Source organism: Macaca nemestrina, chromosome 14 (assembly GCF_043159975.1).
Source record: "Macaca nemestrina isolate mMacNem1 chromosome 14, mMacNem.hap1, whole genome shotgun sequence".
NCBI classification, from domain to species: Eukaryota; Metazoa; Chordata; class Mammalia; order Primates; family Cercopithecidae; genus Macaca; species Macaca nemestrina.
This window is the reverse complement of record NC_092138.1, coordinates 8,937,538-8,955,097: the sequence shown is the minus strand read 5'-3', so window position 1 is coordinate 8,955,097 and position 17,560 is coordinate 8,937,538. Positions and strand designations below refer to the sequence as shown.

Below are 17,560 nucleotides of genomic sequence, written 5' to 3'. Positions count from 1 at the left end.
TTAATTGCATCTAGGTATTGTGTTATTTCTCAGCCTTCCCACTCCAGTGTTTAAAAGGTTTGCTTTTAAAAATCTGTATGTCTCCTGGTTCCTTCACTTGTATATGTTTAGGTAGGATTTATTGTGGTCTGAGATGAACAGGATGGGCCCACCCAGTCCTCTAGCATCTTCTCCCTGACTTACCCGAAATGCTGTTCCCATTAAACTCCGGTTGTTTCTGGCGTCCATTCTGTTCATCTGCATCACCTTGTTTATACTATGGTACCTTTATAGTAAACTTTAATACCTGACCATGTTAGCCTGACATCTTTTTATATTTTTTCCGTATTTTTTATTTCTCAATGAAATCCTGTCTATAGGCCGGGCGCAGTGGCTCAAGCCTGTAATCCCAGTGCTTTGGGAGGCTGAGATGGGCGGATCATGAGGTCAGGAGATCGAGACCATCCTGGCTAACACAGTGAAACCCCGTCTCTACTAAAAAAATACAAAAAACTAGCCAGGCGAGGCAGCGGGCGCCTGTAGTCCCACCTACGCGGGAGGCTGAGGCAGGAGAATGGCGTGAACCCGGGAGGCGGAGCTTGCAGTGAGCTGAGATCCGGCCACTGCACTCCAGCCTGGGCAACAGAGCGAGACTCCGTCTCAAAAAAAAAAAAAAAAAAAAAGAAATCCTGTCTATAGTAACTTACAGTGTTTTAAAGCAGGGGTCCCCAACACCTGGGCTGTGGACCAGTATTGTCTGGGGCCTGTTAGGAAGTGGGCAGCACAGCAGGAGGTGAGCATTACTGCCTGAGCTCTGCCTTCTGTCAGAGCAGCAGCAGCATTGGATTCTCATAGAAGCACAAACTCTGTTGTAAACTGCGCATGTGAGGGATCTAGGTTGCATGCTCCTTATGAGAATCTAATGCCTGATGATCTGAGGTGGAACAGTTTCATCCCAAAACCATCTTCCCCTGTCCGTGGAAAAATTGTCTTCCACGAAACCAGTCCCTGGTGCCAAAAGGTTGGGGACCACTGTCTTAAAGTATTAGATTAATGTGGAGTTGACATTTCATCATTTTGGATCATTCTATCCAGGATCATAGGTGCCTTTTCATTTGTTGAGATTTTCTGTTGTGGGGGTGGTTTAAGAGACAGGGTCTCACTCTGTTGCCCAGGCTGGAGTGCAGTGGCACGATCATGGCTCATTACAGCCTTGAACTCCTGGGCTCAAGTTACTGAGCTTGCCTCAGCTTCCTGAGTAGGTGGACTATAGGCACATACCACCACATTGGGCACTTTTTTTTTTTTTTTTTTTTAGAGATGGGATCTTACTATGTTGCCCAGGCCAGTATTGTGTTAATAGCGTGTTGAAGTTGCCTGTAAATCTTCTCATGTTTCTTGAAAAATTCATTCCTACTGACTATAATCTTGTGCTGCTGTTGTAAATGGAGTCATCTCTTTGATATATGCCAGCTGGCTGCTGAGTGAGTGTGTATAGAGACTTGTGCCACACCCACTTCTGTACTTCTCTGCTGTTAGGAGTACTTCTCAGGTGCTGTTGGGTTTTCCAGGTGCATCACCTGCACATGGTGCTCATTTCACCTCCTTCCTCTCTCTGATGCACCAGCCTTGGCTGTTCCCTGGCCCAGAAGCAGGGTCAGGGAGTAGAGGGTGGTGAGCCCTCGGGAGCCAGACCTGTGCCTTGACCAGGGGTACAATGTGGGATAAGGAACTTAACCTTTCTGTGCCTCTGGTTCTCCATCTGTCAGTGAGGACACAGCATCTCTCTGCCTTTTGGGATTTGGGGGAGGACACAGGAGCTAATAGGTGTGAAGCAGTTGACGAGTGGTCTGGCATGTGGTAAGTTTCAGTAATACTAATAGTTAACTTTTCCTGTTAAGACAATACCAGCTGTGTATTTTCTTTCCCATTTTTTCCCCATATTTTTGGAGAGTTGATTCTGCAACTTGCTTTCTCTTCATATTTTCAGGGACCTCTGCCTTGGGTATAAAATCATAGATGGGTGTGTTGCTAAGAAAAAGCTCTTGGCAACCAGTATTAATACCACACTCCATGTGACGTGTCTTCCTGTCATTTTTTATTGTCCTTTGACCAGGTGGGCTGGATGACACTTTGCACACAATTATTGATTATGCCTGTGAGCAGAACATTCCCTTTGTGTTTGCTCTCAACCGCAAAGCTCTGGGGCGCAGTTTGAATAAGGCAGTTCCTGTCAGCGTGGTAGGGATCTTCAGCTACGATGGGGCCCAGGTGAGCGCACAGGGCACAGGCCTCTTCAGTCACTGCCCGTGGGAGGAAGTGGGGGCAGGTGGTCAGTGTGGGCTTGCCCACAGAGCAGCTCCAGAACCTCCAGTAGGCTGTCATTGAGGAGAAGCCACCACTTAGGCAGAACCTTCTTGTAAAAAGGTAGCCTTTGTCTCCTTGACAGCATGGGGTGTCTGGTTCTGAATTGAGCTCTGTTCTGGGCTTGTGCTGACATAGTGGCACCTCAGGCAGGCCCAAGAAATCGGCCTAGCCCACTCTTCCCTCTGGGGCAGCATCCCTGGTAGCCATCCATAAGCATAAGGTCCACATGACCCCATGTCAGCCCTGCTTCTCTGTGGAGGGTGCCATTGCTGAGTTGGAGGGACCCGTGTCCTCTGTCGCTGGGCTGTTACCTGTGTGCTCTCACTTGTGCCCAAGGATCAGTTCCACAAGATGGTTGAGCTGACAATGGCGGCCCGACAGGCGTACAAGACCATGCTGGAGAATGTGCAGCAGGAGCTGGCGGGAGAACCCAGGCCTCAGGCACCTCCCAGGCCGCCCACACAGGGCCCCAGCTGCCCTGCAGAAGATGGCCCCCCAGCCCTGACAGAAAAAGAAGAGCCACACTACAGTGAGTGCTTAAGGGAGAGTCGTGTCAGGTCGAGTGTCCTCTAAGTTATTTATCGACTTTAATTAGAGTCCCCAGGAGAGCAGCTTGATAATGCTGCAAGACCAGCTGAGTAGCAGGGCCCAGTAAGTCCAGCTGAGACTGGCCGTAATAAGGCCAGTCCATTGCCTAAGAGGTATTATCAGACTTTTGCTTGTCAGTGACTGTCTCAGACTTCAAGTCAGATGTCTCTTGACAATGGATGGCCTTAAGGATAGCTATACCCAAGACAGGCTTGGAAGGCCAAGTAAAGGTTCAGTCCTCTCCTAGCCCACCCACACAAGGCCCCAGCTGCCCTGTAGAAGATGGCCCCCTAGCTTCTGTTCACTAAGGGGCAGCCTGGCCCAGCAGGCTGAGAACAGTGAGTTAACGCCTGCCAGGACACCTCTGAGCACCATGAGCTGCTGGGCAGTGGCCACAGGCTCCCTTGTCCATGCTGCTGGTTTTCTAACAGGAGTCTTCCTACTGGTTGATGCCTCTTCCTCACTCGTGCTGTTTTCTCATTTTAGTTGAAATCTGGAAAAAACATCTGGAAGCTTACAGTCCATGTGCCCTGGAGCTAGAGGAATCCTTGGAGGCTTCAACCTCTCAAATGATGAATTTGAATTTATGAGAGTTCTTGCCTGTGTATCTGTATTTTGGGTAAGGAGGGGTGGTCTGAAAAAGACTTTGGGGCTTTTTCTTCTTCTCAGTTTTTCATGACAATGTAATTTGTGTAACTGTTGAATCCGGAAATTGATCAGCATTAAAGGGCACATGAAGCAGTGTCTGCAGGCATTCAGTGCTGCGGAGCCTGTTAAAGGTCACTCAGATGTGATGTGCAGGTGTTAATCTCTTCTAAAAGCCTGGTGACACAGCTCTGGCTTTCCGAGCACACTGTGGATCTGGAAAGTACTGGAAAATGTGATACTTAGAATACTTCGGCTGCTAAGGAAACTTCCTCTCCATTGCAGAATAGCTGAGCCAAGTGAGTGAGTTTGCAGATAGCAGGTGGTGAGCTCCTGCTTGCTGGAGGTGGCCATGGAGGGCCATTCCCGCCTGGCAACAGCACCGTCCTGCAGGGAGCCACTTGGCAGAAGGATGCAGGGCTGCTGGTGTCAGAGCAAGAGGGCTACCGGGCAAGGGCCCTTTCTCAGGGGATGTAGCTTTTTTAAAAGATTTGGTAACACTTGGAGGATTTGCTAAAATGAGCCTCAGAAGGGAAATCGGTTTTCTAACCTGTGACTTTTTGAAATGAATTATTCCTTTCAGTCTTTATTTTTCAAAGAAACAATGTGTATTGAAGTACCTAGATTTGTTTGATAATCAACAAATCTTTCCTTTTTAAATGAACATATTCTGAATGTGGTTTCTGTCTTAGGCCAGGAGGACAGAGTTTACTTTCATATTTTCTCTGTAAGTAAGAGGGCTTATTTATTTTAAATAAAGAGTAATTATTAAATTTTGTTTCAGACTCTGGTGATTTTAGGCTTATCAGTGGTCTCTGTCTTACTTGATCATTCGTATGTCTTAATTTATCCCCTTTGGACAGTCTAGGCCCTGAAATAAAAGGGGGCTGTGTAATGGGGATTCTGCTATCCCCAGCACTCCTAGGTCTGGAAGTAATGATTGTCAAAAACCTCCAACACTGCACAGACCTGCCGGGGCCAGATCCTGGCTCAGTCCCAACCTGCGCTTGCGTTCTTCTCACCACAGCCAATGGCAGGAAAGAATCTTCACTGCTTTTTGCTTGTCAGGTAAGCAGGGTATTGTTTTGGCTTTGAAAGTGCTCTTAATTGAATTCAGTCATGCCAATATTGTACCTCTGAGAAGTGGCCAGTGATGAGCAAATAAAATTGGAATGAGTCAGAAATGACATGCTACGGGCAGGGCTGGAAATGTGACCAGAGGTTGGTGTATGAAGGCACCGTCCGCCCTGTCATCTGTGGAGCTCACAGTGACCAGTGTGAGCCTTGCTGTTCTTCACACGTTCTGAGCTGTTTAGACATGGGAAGTAGATGTGGTCAGTCAGGCCATCAGTAGTCCGAAAGCAGCGAGTCATCTCCACCCATTTATCTTTCAGGGCAGTCAGCGGGGCCGGCAGGAAAGGAGAGGGCTTTCCTGCTTCCTCCTCCCCTCATCAGTAGGTAGCAAGTCAGTTGTGGTAAGTTTGAAAATAGGAGATTATTTGAGAATGAAAGTTCCAAAATTAATTTGTGGGGAAAAAGACAAAATAGCTATCAGCTGCACTCAACAGCTAGAATTTTAAAATTTGATGAATCAAAAAGTTAAAGATCTCTACAGAGATGAATTCCTCTGCTCAGAGCCCCTTTTTAGAGCTCTCTAGGTCTGTGATGTTTGTTTTGCTAATCTTAAGATAAAAGCAGCTTAAACAGAGTAGGTAGGCTTTTCAACATTTCATGCAGCTGCTGAGAGCTTTCCTTCTGGGACTGACCAAACTCTCACCACGTGGTTGCCCGGTGACGCTGTCATTTTCTTGGCAGTGAAGGACTCCAGCTGAAGCCACTGCTGCAGGTGACTTCAGCTCCCTCAACGTGCAGATGGTGCCGCATGAAGCACACAGCTCTGGGCCAGGGGCGCCAAGTACAGTCATTTAACTGAACAATATACAACTCTATTTTTACTTTTCCAGCAGAGCAAAGACTCAAAAATTCATCCTCATAACTACATTTCCCAATAGAACACTCCACATTAGGAAAACTTTAAGTATGTAATTATTTTGTTAAGAGTGAAAGTGCTCGAAATCCAGACTTTAGGAGAAGATACAGAGAACAGCACCAAGAATGTAAGTCCAAAGCCCATAGCATTTCACTCAGCAGTTTGTAGTGGTTGAAGCCACACCCAAAGCAAGAACCACAGTGAGCTGATGGATATTTTACAGGAAAACTTCAGGTTATGAGTGTGATAGTTCTGGGAGCAAGACTGGCATCCTTGGCTGGATGGGCAAGCACACGCCTCACAGGCGGCTAGGCCTCTTGACTCGCGGTGCGGAGGGGGGGACGTGTGGAGACAACCAGGGTGTCTCCGGCGTCTTCAGGACACCTCTGTCGTGATGGATCCTGAAGGAATTAGCAGGCAATGTATGCTGATCCCACACAAAGGCTGTTACAGAACTCGTCCAGCCCCAGAAAGAGGGGATGCAAAACAGGTCATTGTCATACTGCTGGGAGGACACTCAGCATTTGCTAGGATCACCAGAGGGGTGCGGCTTGCTTTTAACAGAGGCTTTGGTTTTATGATAGACATGAAAACTGTCATTCCACAGACAAGAAGAGACGTGTGTATAAGATTAAAGGCTGAGCAGGTTTAGGACAAGTTCACACACACAGTGACAGTCTTCAGAGATACAGCTTTAATAATTAGAGACTTGAAAGCAGGTAGAACAAAACACTCATGACACTCATTCCATTGTCAAGAAATTTAATATGGCACCAGGAGACTTGCATAATTGACCTGTTTGGCTTTCTGCGACAAGCTCGGTGTCCTGTTGCAGAAGCTGAGCATTGACAGGGGACAGAGGCATAAACTGCAGCGCTTGATAAAACAGAGCCCAGTATTCTGAGGTTAGTGAAGAAAACACAAAAGACTTGACAGATGCACTCCCAGATCGCATCTCACAGTCATTCAGGGTTTAAGGCAAGGCATTTTCATGTGGAGTCTCACCTTTTCTTGTCCCAGTCATGCATCTTAGAGTTCCTTGGCTAAGTCTGCAGGTAGGAGAAGCGGCAGGCTTGATTTGCATCAATAAAAGCAGCGATCTGTGCTGGCCATGCTAACCCTGTTGGCTGTTAGGGGGTAGGGGCACTCTGTAAAGGGGAGTCACTGGGACAGTGTAGGATCAGCCTTCAGAGCCTGCTGCCTGACCCTAGAGGAGGAGCCTGCACACATACTGCTGTTTTAGTTCACGAGCAGCTGTCGAAGCCTGTTAGCCATCCTGGTTACCTGCTTGTGCCAGACAGAACTTCCTGTCCCAGGTAAGCACCTAATTTTTTAAGTCTTAGTTCCTGTCACAGGCCCACTTGGGTTCAGGGCTTCTCCACTGCCCCGTCTCTGGGAGGTACGCATCAGGTGGTAGCCAGTGGCTGTGTTCAGAGCGGGTTTGGGCAAGACAGCTCACAGTTGCGGGGGACCAGGCCTTCTCCGGGGGTGGCTGTGGTCAGTGGCAGCAGGGTCTGGTTGGGGTTGAGGTCGGTGTCAGGGACTCCTTCCTGGTGGCTACAAGGTGTCCTTGCTACAGCTTTCCTGAAAGAACAATGTGGTCTTTGAATCCTTGGCTGAACGGATGGGCCTTTCCTGCTCTGCAGCCCAGTCTGTCTCATAGCCCATCCCAGACAGAGCACTCAAGGCCTCAGCCCCCTGTTGTGGTTCCCCTCCTTGGGGTCTAAAGATCCAAATGCCACGAGTGGTTCTCCCATACGTGACGGGAAGACAGAGCAGCAGCGCATTCACTCGACTCCCAGGTTGTGCTGAGAGGGAGGAGGGCTGGAGAGAGGGAGGCTGTGTGTGCTGAAGTACAGAGGATCAGCTATAAATGCCCAGGCTTTGGTGGCAACAGTTCAGGGGTCTGCTGGCAGCCACGTAACCCACACACTTTAACGCACTCATTTGAGTGCTGCAGACCCCACCCTGGTTGGTAGCACACACACTGATGAATCCCTGCCTTTGCCTTCTGTATCAGCTATTTGGGAGCCAGGGCTGGACAACTCTGTCTCCGTGGGAAGACAGGGAGCCTCTAGGGAGCCTAGCCTGTCTAGGGAGCCTCTGCCCTGCTGCCTGCAACTTCCGTGCCATAGCCCAGTCCCTGCCAGGGTTTAGTTCAGTAAGCCACTCCCCCTGACCCCTCCGGCAGGTGCTGCAGGTGAGGCATCCAGCCAGGAGCTACCTGGAGGGTTCCCTACCTGTCCAGGTTTCCTGCTCTCCTCAAAGTAGTGACTGGCTGAGTGCTCTGTACAGGGGGTGGGGTGGCCGTGGGGGCCCATCTAACAGACAGCTCCCACCGGTGAGCCCCTCCCAATCTTGCCTCCCTTCTTCAGTCTCCTTTAAGGGCTGGGTCCAGATGCCCCTTGATCTGCAGCCTCAGCAACAAGCCATGGGATTCCCCTCGCAGGGTTGCAGGTAAAGGAAACTGCTCTGGGGCTAAGAGGGAGCAAGTGGGGTCCATGCTGAATGGGTCCCTTGAAAGATCCACCGGATGTGGCAGGTGCCCTGTCCCTGGCTCCAGCCCTACTTTCTTTGCCCGGCTGCGGCCACGTACCCACGCCTTCCTCCAGCTCTGCATCATCCGGTCGTGCTCCCCAGCCACAGCCCTCCAGGCGGAAAGCTCTCTGCTCCACTTCTCCTGGTGGGCCACTTCTGGAAGACAAGCAGGGTTCCCAGGCCATAGCTCTGCGGGCCTTTATGGCACCCTTGATGCCCACTGGCCACCTTTCTCAGTGGAAAGCCAATAAATCCCAAACCCAAAATGCCACCGTGCAAGCATGCTTTCCAGCATGTTTTTTTCGACTGCCATTGTAAATAGTGAAAAATCACCTCCTAAAAGGGTTCCAGTGGGCATGGGAATCACTTACCAGGTCTCATCACAGCAACCTGCACCTTCGAAGTCTTGTTCCCTGCTGAGGAGATGACAGAGCAGCGATACTCGGTGCTTTCCCTGATGGCGTCCTGCAGCCAGCTGAGCGCATGGGCGCTGCCATCGGGCAGTGCATGGGTCTGCACAGGGACACAGGTCTCCAGAGCTCGCCCATTCTTCTCCCAGACAATGCGAATGTCTGCAGGACCTGGGGGCACAGACTGTTTCTACCTCTGAGTCCACATTTAGAACACAAAGAAGCTACCCCACGAGGGGGTAGGGGGGTTACTTCTGTTGTCCCAGCTGGACCTGAAGTGACTTGGGACAACTTCCAATTCAGTCCCTGGGACTCCCCTGGAGGTGGCTTCCCCATGGCCAGCGGGAGCCTTGGCCTTGGCCCCTGTCCTGTGGACTTTCTGCTCTTTGACCTTAATTACCATTTTTCAAAATACACCTGTGTGGCTTGTGTCCCCTAGGACCCCCTTCCTCACAGCGCTGTGCTGGTTTCCTGCAGAATGCTTCTGGGCTTTGGAACAGCATCCCACCTCACCCTGGCCTTGCTGCCACACACATGTCCTGTGACCACATGGACAGAGACATCCCAAAGGCTCTGCCATCACCAGGGCCACAGCACAGAGAGGCCCAGAGCTTGGCCAGCTGTGTGTGGAGGGGGCTGGGCCAGAGTGGGGACCACGAGGGCCTGTCTTTCCAATTGAAACACTGGAACCTGTGGCAGGCTTGGAGGGGAGCACATGTCACAGGCTGGAGGGCTCAGACCCTGGCGGGGGCGGGGCCGGGCCCTGCAGAATTACACTAGGACCGCCAAGTGCAGCACATCCAGGGTGGGCTTCCAGCCTTGAGCATGGACCCTGGGCCTGACACTGGCCACTTCTACCCCAAACCTCTGTTACTTTTCTTTGGGCTTTTGAGCTTAATTACTTATTGAAAAAAGTAGAGAGGCCAATTACTTCACACATTCTCAGTCTATTGCGCCCTGCCAGAGTGGAGCCTGGCCAGCCTCAGCTTGTCTGTGGGAGACAAGGAGGGTGGGTGAGGCAGGGACGTTCCCCTGTGGCCCAGGCTGCCTTGCCTGGGGAGGGCAAGAAGGCTACGTGGCCAACCCTGAGGGCTAACCCTAGACTCCGTATTTGTTCCAGGTGGTTGGGGTGGGCTTGTGAAAACCAGAGTGTTGGGGGTGGGGCGGGGGGGTGCCCACAAGCAAGGTCTGGTCATCAGGTCACCTCCCGGCCTTCCTTGCTTGTGAAGTCTGTTGGCCCTCCAGGGGCTGCTGGCCATGTTGGGACAGGCTCAACTCCCTGTCCCTTACTGAAGGAAAAACAAGCACATTCACTTTGATCTGCTTCACACACTGGCTTCCATTCAAATGCAGAAAGGGTTGGGGGGGGGCGTGCTCCCACTAAGCTCCAGTCCCAGAGGTGCAGACCCTGGAGCTGAGCTGGGATGGTGGGGAGGGCCAGGCCAGGCCCTGGAGGGCAGGTGAGGGGGTGCAGGTGCTCTTCTGTCTCCGAAGCTCCTGCTTACAGTGGGGCAGGGGAGGCCGGCCAGCCTACGCTGCTGCTTCTGTCTCCCACAGGTGCAGCCTGCATCAGGCCAGGCACCCCAGCAGCATGGACCGGGGTGACACCCTCCCACCTCTTGCCTAGCGACCTGGCTCCCTGATCAGCACCTGCCCTTCCTCAAGGGCCACCAAGGCCCCCAAGTGGGCCACGGGCCACCTAGACCAGCGCCGGGCATGGCCTCTGCTTGACCATGACACCTCATAAGAATCGGTCTTTAGAAGTTAGATTTGGCCTAGATGCCCATCAACCTTGGAATGACAAAATGAAGTGTGGCTTCGTGGAGAATGTTCAGCAGTGAAAAGGAAGGAGTTCAGAACACTGAGCAGGAAAAACAAATTCCAGAGCCAAGAGAGTCCAAAGTACCTGCACACACAGAAAAGCTGGCCTTGTTCTCAGGTGTGGGGGAGGGGTGCGTCCAGACACAGGTATTAAATGGTGTGGGAGGACCCACGCTTCCCTCCCTGGGCAGGACAGTGATGGCCAGAGAGCCTTTCATTTCTGTGGCACATGCTGGATTTTTGAAAAGAAGAGATAGCCAGTTTAATGAAGGTGACTTTAGTAATGCATTTTCCCTGCTTTACTGACTGGCATCTGCTCACCTTTGTCCAGTCTCTTGGTCAACAATTCCCCACTGTCCAGGATCATCAGAGAATGCTCCTCCCAAGGACTTGACCAAGCTCAGACTCTTTAGCTGGACAATCCTAGGAATGAGTCCCAAGGCAATGATGGGCCCAGTGAAGCCCTGTTTCTATCAGTGAGGAGTTGGGAAATGTCCAAGAAGGGGGCCGCAAGTCACTCATTCCAAGTGCCATCGAAGAATATTCAGCAACACAGAAAAATACTGTTACGTGAAAGAATAGATATGTGTATATATGTACACACCCGTGTATATATGTACACACCCGTGTATACATGTGTGAACGCAGATACAGTCTTGACCTAAAAATGGCTGGGATGCTGGTGGTAACTGCCTCTGGATAGTTAAATTTGGGATTGTTTAAATTTTTTCTTTATACTTCCCTGGAGTTTCCAACCTTACAACAAACAAGCATTGCTTTTATAATAATAATTTTTTATAAAAGTGTTATTTTGAAGGAAACATTCCATAAACTCAAGGAAATTTGGAAGGTGCTCCACAACTGTTTTGCCTGGCGGCCCATCTGGCCCTGGCCTGGTAGACAAGCCCTTGTGAACAGGTTTGGTTTTTGTGCATAATTAAGACAAAAAAAAAAAATCTTAACACTCTTTGTTTTTTCCCCACTCAAAATGTTTTGGACTGTAACCACAGATAACCCCATATATCTATCTACAAATATAAGTACATATTACATGTCTCTATATACATCTAGGTGCCCATCAACTAGATAGATATTCCCTTCCCCACCTGATGGGCATCCAGGCAAAATCTCATTTTAAGAAACAGATTTTTTTGAGCTGTTAAGATCAAGTAACAACACTTTTCTTTGAACAGAGAGTGAAGTGAGTTCCATAAAAGCCCAGTCTCCTCCCTCATGTGACCTGCACCAGGAACCACCCAGGGGACTGGAGTCACTGAGTCACAGGAGCCTCTGGAAGGTTCTCCTGACCAAGCCCTTGAGACTAAGCATCTGGGTGGCCTGAGCTGAATTGGATTCATCACCCAACACCCCATCATGGGACCACTGACAGCAAAACCCTCAAAGCTCCGCCCTCTGGGGTGTGAGTAGAAACAGACACCTGTGCTTACCACCGCTAACATGAGGCGTCAGTAAATGCTATTTCAGTATGTGCTTGATCATCATAAGACATTAAAGATGTTAAAGATGTACTTACGTTCAGTGTATTCCTTTTTAAACTATCCAACTCTTTCTGAATGCATGAGAGAGAGGGAAAGTGAGAGTTACCATCAGTGTGCAGGGCCACCCCATCAGCACCGCACCCTCAGCAGGACGGGGCAGCAGCTGCAAACCCAAGTCTGTCCCATGGAGGCCTGCTGGGGAGCTCCTGGAATCCTGGGCCCCCAGTGGGGAGCTGTCTTCCATCTCCCAGCAGGGCCCCCTGAAAACACCACTGGTTTCTTGTTTGGGCCAGTGCTCCAAGCCCCCTAACCATCCAACCCTGTTACCTCAAGAGAGCAGCCAGGCTGGCCTCTGTGAGGTGGGGACAAGAGGCTAGTCTGATGCTGTGAGGCTGCCACCAACCTGGATGTGCCTTGGCTCTTCCCAGTGGCTAGCCAGGTGACGCTGGTCGCACTCTCAAAGAAGGGAAGTTGTCGTGGCTTAGAAGGATCTAGGGTAGAGGTCCTGAGGACGGATGCTTCCCCCCGGCCCTGCCTGTCACTGCAACCCAGTACTTTTAGAGAATTAGCTTAAGTTGGAGGCAAATAAACTTTAACTGCTGTGGCAGATGCCGTAGGTAACAATCTTCCTCCTGCAGCTGGGACTGTCGTGAGATGACTGATCACCTTGGTATAAGCAAGGGCCAGGTGTATCCACCAGGGCTGGGTTTATTACAGCTACTCAGGAGTTGGGGGAGGCTGCCAGCGACCTGGGCTCCAGCACTCACCTCAGCCTGTCGCTGGGGCACCTCCCACCTGCTCACCCCCACCCCAAGCCTCTAACAGGGCCAGCTGGTGCCAGGACCACCATGGCTTCAGAGCTTTGTGGATGTGATCACAAAATGTGGAGCTCATTCTACTCTGTGACAAACCAGGTGCCCCCTGAGCAGTGGCCTTGCCCTGAGGAAGGCCTGGAGGGGTGGTGAGGCATCCACCCAGTGACTGAGTTGCTCAGGCCCATCCTGACAAGTGCCCCCACTGCCATCCCCTGCAGCACTCCTCTGTGTCCTCCCGCCATCCCCATGCTTGTGGCCCACTCTGACCTCAGGACTGGCTGCCTCAGGGCCAGCCCATCTCCCAAACTCACATCCAGGTGGCCTTCCTGCAGCTAATGGGGCAGCCGGGCACATCCCCAGAGGGGCCATTCTCTCCACACGGTGCTGGCCGCTGGCCATCATGTCTTTCATGATGGGACTCCTGGCTTGTCCCTGCCCGTTCCTGCTGCCCGGGCCTCACCCTGACTGCCGCTCCCAGCCTCTTTTCCTGAGGATCCCACTGCTTCCCTGGCCCATCTCTGTGCTCTCTCCTTGAGGCAGGGTCTTTTCTAATCCTGGCCCTGGCCCCTCCTTCCTCCCAGACTCTGGGGACCCTTCTGGGGACAAAGACAGTGCAGCTGGGGTATGCCCCGAGGCCCTGTTGGTCATCCTTTCTGTCCTCTGTCGAAGTCAGAGAGTAGCCAGGGGTCCCAAGAGGAGGGAGGAGAGAGTGAGACCCCTGCCACACAGGTAGCAATTCTGACAGCTCCCTTCTCTGAGTCCTCATCTCCCTGACAGTCACCAGGCTCACGCAGCCTAATGTTTCACTCAGGTATGCTCTGATCACTCAGGGCACTGGACCAGCCCCAGTGCTTCTGGAAAGCACCAGTTTATGCCTGCCACTTACTGGCCAAGTCACCTTATCAATGTGGGCAGGAATTCTGAACTTCTCTGCAAAAGCATCTGAGCAAGTACCACTGAGGCACCTGCAGGCATTGCCTGGCTCCATGGGGGCCTGTGGGAAGGCACTACTGAGGCACTGAGGGCATTTCCAGACCCCAGGTAACCAGACAGCTGTGCTGTAAAGGCATGTGGAATTATCACAGATAACAGAAGAGACGTGGACAGCTTCTGGTGAAGCTGCCTCATCTAACATGCTAAGGACCTCAGATCACAGGGAGTTGATAGCACTGCCTTGTCCTGTCCAGCAAGGGTGGCCCAACACACAAGGTCAACTAATTCCCAAGACGGCCATGGCCTTTCAGGAGAGTCTGAAACAAAGTGAAATGTCACAGAGCAGCTGGAACACACACTTGTGTGCCAACAGGCCACTGTGGCCGCTAGGAACGGGGGCCCTCTCCGGATACCTGGGCCTCTCAGAGAGGCCCAAGGGCACCTGCTGCTGCTGCCCTCTGATCCCAGTGCTTCCAAGGGCTCTGATTTCTAACACTGTAGTTAAAACATAAAAGGCCATCCCAAATCCAAATATCCAAATGCTGCCCAAAGTACGGGGGAACCATTATCAGCTTTGAAAATGACACGGGTCTAAACTTGACATGGAAGATAGTCCTGGCAGCAGTGAAGGCAGGGCCCTGACAGGGTAAAGACTACACTTTGGTTAAAAAATTCTATCGATCTATTTCTGTGTGTGCACACTAATGTACAAGTGCATGATTTGTATCTGCATGTATTCACAACCCATCCACCATTCAGCTCTATCGATCCTTGATTGTATGCCAGATGCGCTATGTGCTGGCACACGGGTGGTGGGGTTATTTTTTCACCCATCTGTATTCCCAGTGATCCATGAGGAACTTGGGTTCATCAGTTCAGAGGCGCAGAGCTTGGCCACATGCTAACTTTATTCCCCCAGCTCCGGAACGCTTTCCTCTGCTTGTCAATACACATGCTCCTCCACTTTCCACGGGGTTGCATCCCAGTAAACCCACTGTGAGTTGAAATGATCCTAAGTCAACTGTGTGTGTGTGTGTGTGTGTGTGTATGGTTGTGTATGTGTGGACATGATGGTGTGTGTGGTGTGGTGTGGGTAACATGCATGTGTCCGGTGTGTATGTGCTTTGGTGTGTGCAGTATGTGTGGTGGTGTGTGCATGTCAACAGTGGTAGGATTGGTGTTTGTGTGATGTGTGTGATATGCTGTGCTGTGTGTGGTGCATGTGTGAGTGGCTGTGTTTGGTATGGTGTGTATGGGGGTGGCTGTGTTTTAGGTGTAGTGTACAGTGTGTGTGTGGTGTGTGTTGGTAGGTGTGCACATGTGCAATGAGTGTGCATGGTCTGTGTGTATGGTGTTTGATGTGTGTGTGGTATGATTTGGTGTATGTGATGTTTTGTGCTGTGCATTTATTGTGTGCATGCACATGGTACGTGTTTGTCGTGTGGTGGACATGATTGTGTTTGTGGTGTGGCGTGCGTGTCTGTTATGTGGTGTGTGTGTTATGGTACATGTATCATGTGTGGTGCATATTGTGATGTATCTGTATGTATGTGGTGTATCTGTGTATGTGTGGTGTGTGATGTGTGTGGCGTGTATGGTTGGTGTGTGGTGTGTGTGGTATGTAGGTGTGTGGTGTGTGGTTGTGTGTGGTGTGTATGGAGGGGGTACGGTATAGTGTGTGTGATGCTGGTGTGTAGTGTGTGGTTGTGTATGGTGTGTATGGAGGGGGTACGGTGTAGTGTGTGTGATGCTGGTGTATGGTGTGTGGTTGTGTATGTGTGGTGTGTATGGAGAGAGTATGGTGTGTGTGTGATGCTGGTGTGTGGTGTGTGGTTTGTGTGTGTGTGGTGTGTATGGGGGGTATGGTGTAGTATGTGTGATGCTGGTGTGTGGTGTGTGTGTGATATATGTGGCATGTGGTGTGAGGGGGTGTGGTGCTGGTGTGTGGTATGCAGGGTGTGATATGTCTGCTGTGTGGTCTGTGTAGTGTGTGTGGTATGTGTGTCTGGGATGTGTGTGCTGGGAGTACGGTGTGTGGCATGTGTGCAGTATGTGTCATGCTCATGTGTGGTGTGTGTGTCTGGTGTGTGGTATGTGGCTGGCATAGTCTGTGGCTAGTGTGTGTGGGGGGTGTGGTGTGGTGTGTCTGTGGAGTGTGGTTGTGGGGGGTGTGATGTGTGTGTGGGGTGGGGTGTGTATGAGGGGTGGTATCTGGGGTGGGGTGTGGCATGTGTGGGGCTGTGGTGTGGTGTCTGGGGTGTGGTGTGTCAGGTGTTTGTGTGGGGTGTGGCATGTGGGGTGTGTGGTGTGTCTGGGGTGTGGTGTGTATCGGGTGGTGTGTGGTGTGTGGGGTATGGTGTGTATCTGGGGTAGGGTGTGTATCTGGGGTGGGGTGTGGTGTGTGTTGGGGGTATGTGTCTGGGGTGGGGTGTGTGGGGTGTGTCTGGGGTGTGTGGGGTGTGTCTGGGGTGAGTGTGGGGTGTGGTGTGTGTCAGGGGTTTGGCGTGTGTCAGGGGTGTCTGTGTGGTGTGTATGGGGTATGGTGTGTGTCTGGGGTGTGGTGTGTGGGGTGTGGTGTGTGTGGGGTGTGGTGTGTGTCTAGGGTGTGGTGTGTGGGGTGTGGTGTGTGTCAGGGGTGTGGTGTGTGTCGGGGGGTGTGTCTGGGGTGTGGTGTGTGGGGTGGGTGTGTGTGTCTGGGGTGGTGTGTGTGTCTGGGGTGTGTGTCGGGGGTGTGATGTGTGTGTCCCTGCCCGTCCTTCACAGCTGGTACCAGGGTGACTGACGACAGTAAACGTGCATTGCTAGTTGCATGACAAAGCTTAGACAGTGGTCCATCCCAGGGCCAGTACAGTGCAGGATGGCTGTGCAGCAGCTGTGAATGCTCTCAAGGCCGCTGTCCCTCCCGTGCGACCACGGTGCACACTGAGGCAGTCGGCTGCTCCCAGCAGCTCCAGGCCCTGCCGGTGCACTCAGTCCCCCAGGACTCAGGATCATAGGGCGAGCGGCTCCCAGGGCATGGGCCCCAAGGAAGTGCAGTCCTGACCTGCGACCCCTCTTGTCACTGAGCCCAGGGTACCACGCTTGGGGTGACACCCTGTGCTGTCTCAGCTGGGCACTGCAAAGGCATGACACCCCAGGCGTGTTATAACCTCCCTTCTCAGGACCGTCCCATCCTGTCCCAGGGACAAGGCTGGCCTGTGCCAAGGCCATCAGTGGATCTTTCCGTATCATCTTCCACTGATAATTCCACTTCCCAGAGGCGAGAACTGTGTGGTGAAGGGACGAAATGTGTCCAGGTGGAGAGGGGCACTGGCCGCCAATCTCCCACCCCAGCTCCTGACACGGGCTCACAGGTGTGGCCCTGTCCCTCCCTTGGATGGGCAGCGAGGCCCCTGGGTGCAGGACAAGGGTGGGCCTCCACCCCACCACCAGGCCTCAAGCTCTCCCATCCCCAGGACATGCCTCTCCGCCCTACTGTGCCCACAAGGCCACATCACCTCCACCGCACCCCACGTTGGGCCCTTGTGCCCTGGCAGCCTCTGCACACACCACGGGCTGTTTTCCTCTGTGCAGACCCACCCTGATCCCCCATGAGGAAGCGCTTTGGCCTCAGAGGGCCCTCACCTCTCCTGGATGGCCGAGTCCCTGGGGTCACTTTCTGAGCACTGGCCAAGAGTGTGTTGGGGCAGGTGGGGACATCTCCTGGGTGACACATGAGTCTCCACCAGCTCTGGGGCAGACTCAGTCCCCAAGTGCGACCCTGACCAACTGACCTTCCATCGGTCAGCCGTCTCTGGGGGGTGAGACGCTCCCCAACACACAGGGTCACCCAGCAGAGCTACAGGCACCAGGACGCAGCATGGTGAACTGAAGATGCCACCAATGTCCTCTAAGCTTCATATTCCAAAGACACTTTGCTGGCCCTTTAATCAGACAGCCCCCAAACCACTGTGACAGCTACCACGAAAACAGCCA

At 52.0% G+C, this 17,560-nt stretch overlaps 2 protein-coding genes across 12 annotated transcripts in view; one reads left to right on the top strand and one right to left on the bottom strand.

Annotated features, from left to right (window-relative positions):
• Positions 1–4,373, top strand: part of LOC105498806 (SECIS binding protein 2) — a 41,612-nt gene extending 37,239 nt beyond the window's left edge. For 4 of the 7 annotated variants that reach the window (XM_011771155.2, XM_011771159.3, XM_011771160.3 and 1 more), the window contains 3 exons: positions 2,096–2,250; positions 2,683–2,875; positions 3,421–3,677. In XM_011771155.2, the coding sequence (XP_011769457.2) occupies positions 2,096–2,250; positions 2,683–2,875; positions 3,421–3,524 (452 nt within the window). In that variant the 3' untranslated portion in view covers positions 3,525–3,677. Of the gene's footprint in view, positions 1–2,095; positions 2,251–2,682; positions 2,876–3,420 lie in introns of all 7 variants that reach the window. The other 3 variants (XM_011771158.3, XM_011771157.3, XM_011771156.3) reach the window with 1 other exon arrangement.
• Positions 1,103–17,560, bottom strand: part of LOC105498809 (semaphorin 4D) — a 139,917-nt gene continuing 123,459 nt past the window's right edge. For 2 of the 5 annotated variants that reach the window (XM_071077574.1, XM_071077575.1), the window contains 3 exons: positions 8,479–8,688; positions 8,166–8,263; positions 1,103–7,153 (listed from right to left, as the gene is read on the bottom strand). In XM_071077574.1, the coding sequence (XP_070933675.1) occupies positions 7,127–7,153; positions 8,166–8,263; positions 8,479–8,688 (335 nt within the window). In that variant the 3' untranslated portion in view covers positions 1,103–7,126. Of the gene's footprint in view, positions 7,154–8,165; positions 8,264–8,478; positions 8,689–10,423; positions 10,571–11,396; positions 11,909–17,560 lie in introns of those variants that run through there. The other 3 variants (XM_071077573.1, XM_071077577.1, XM_071077576.1) reach the window with 3 other exon arrangements.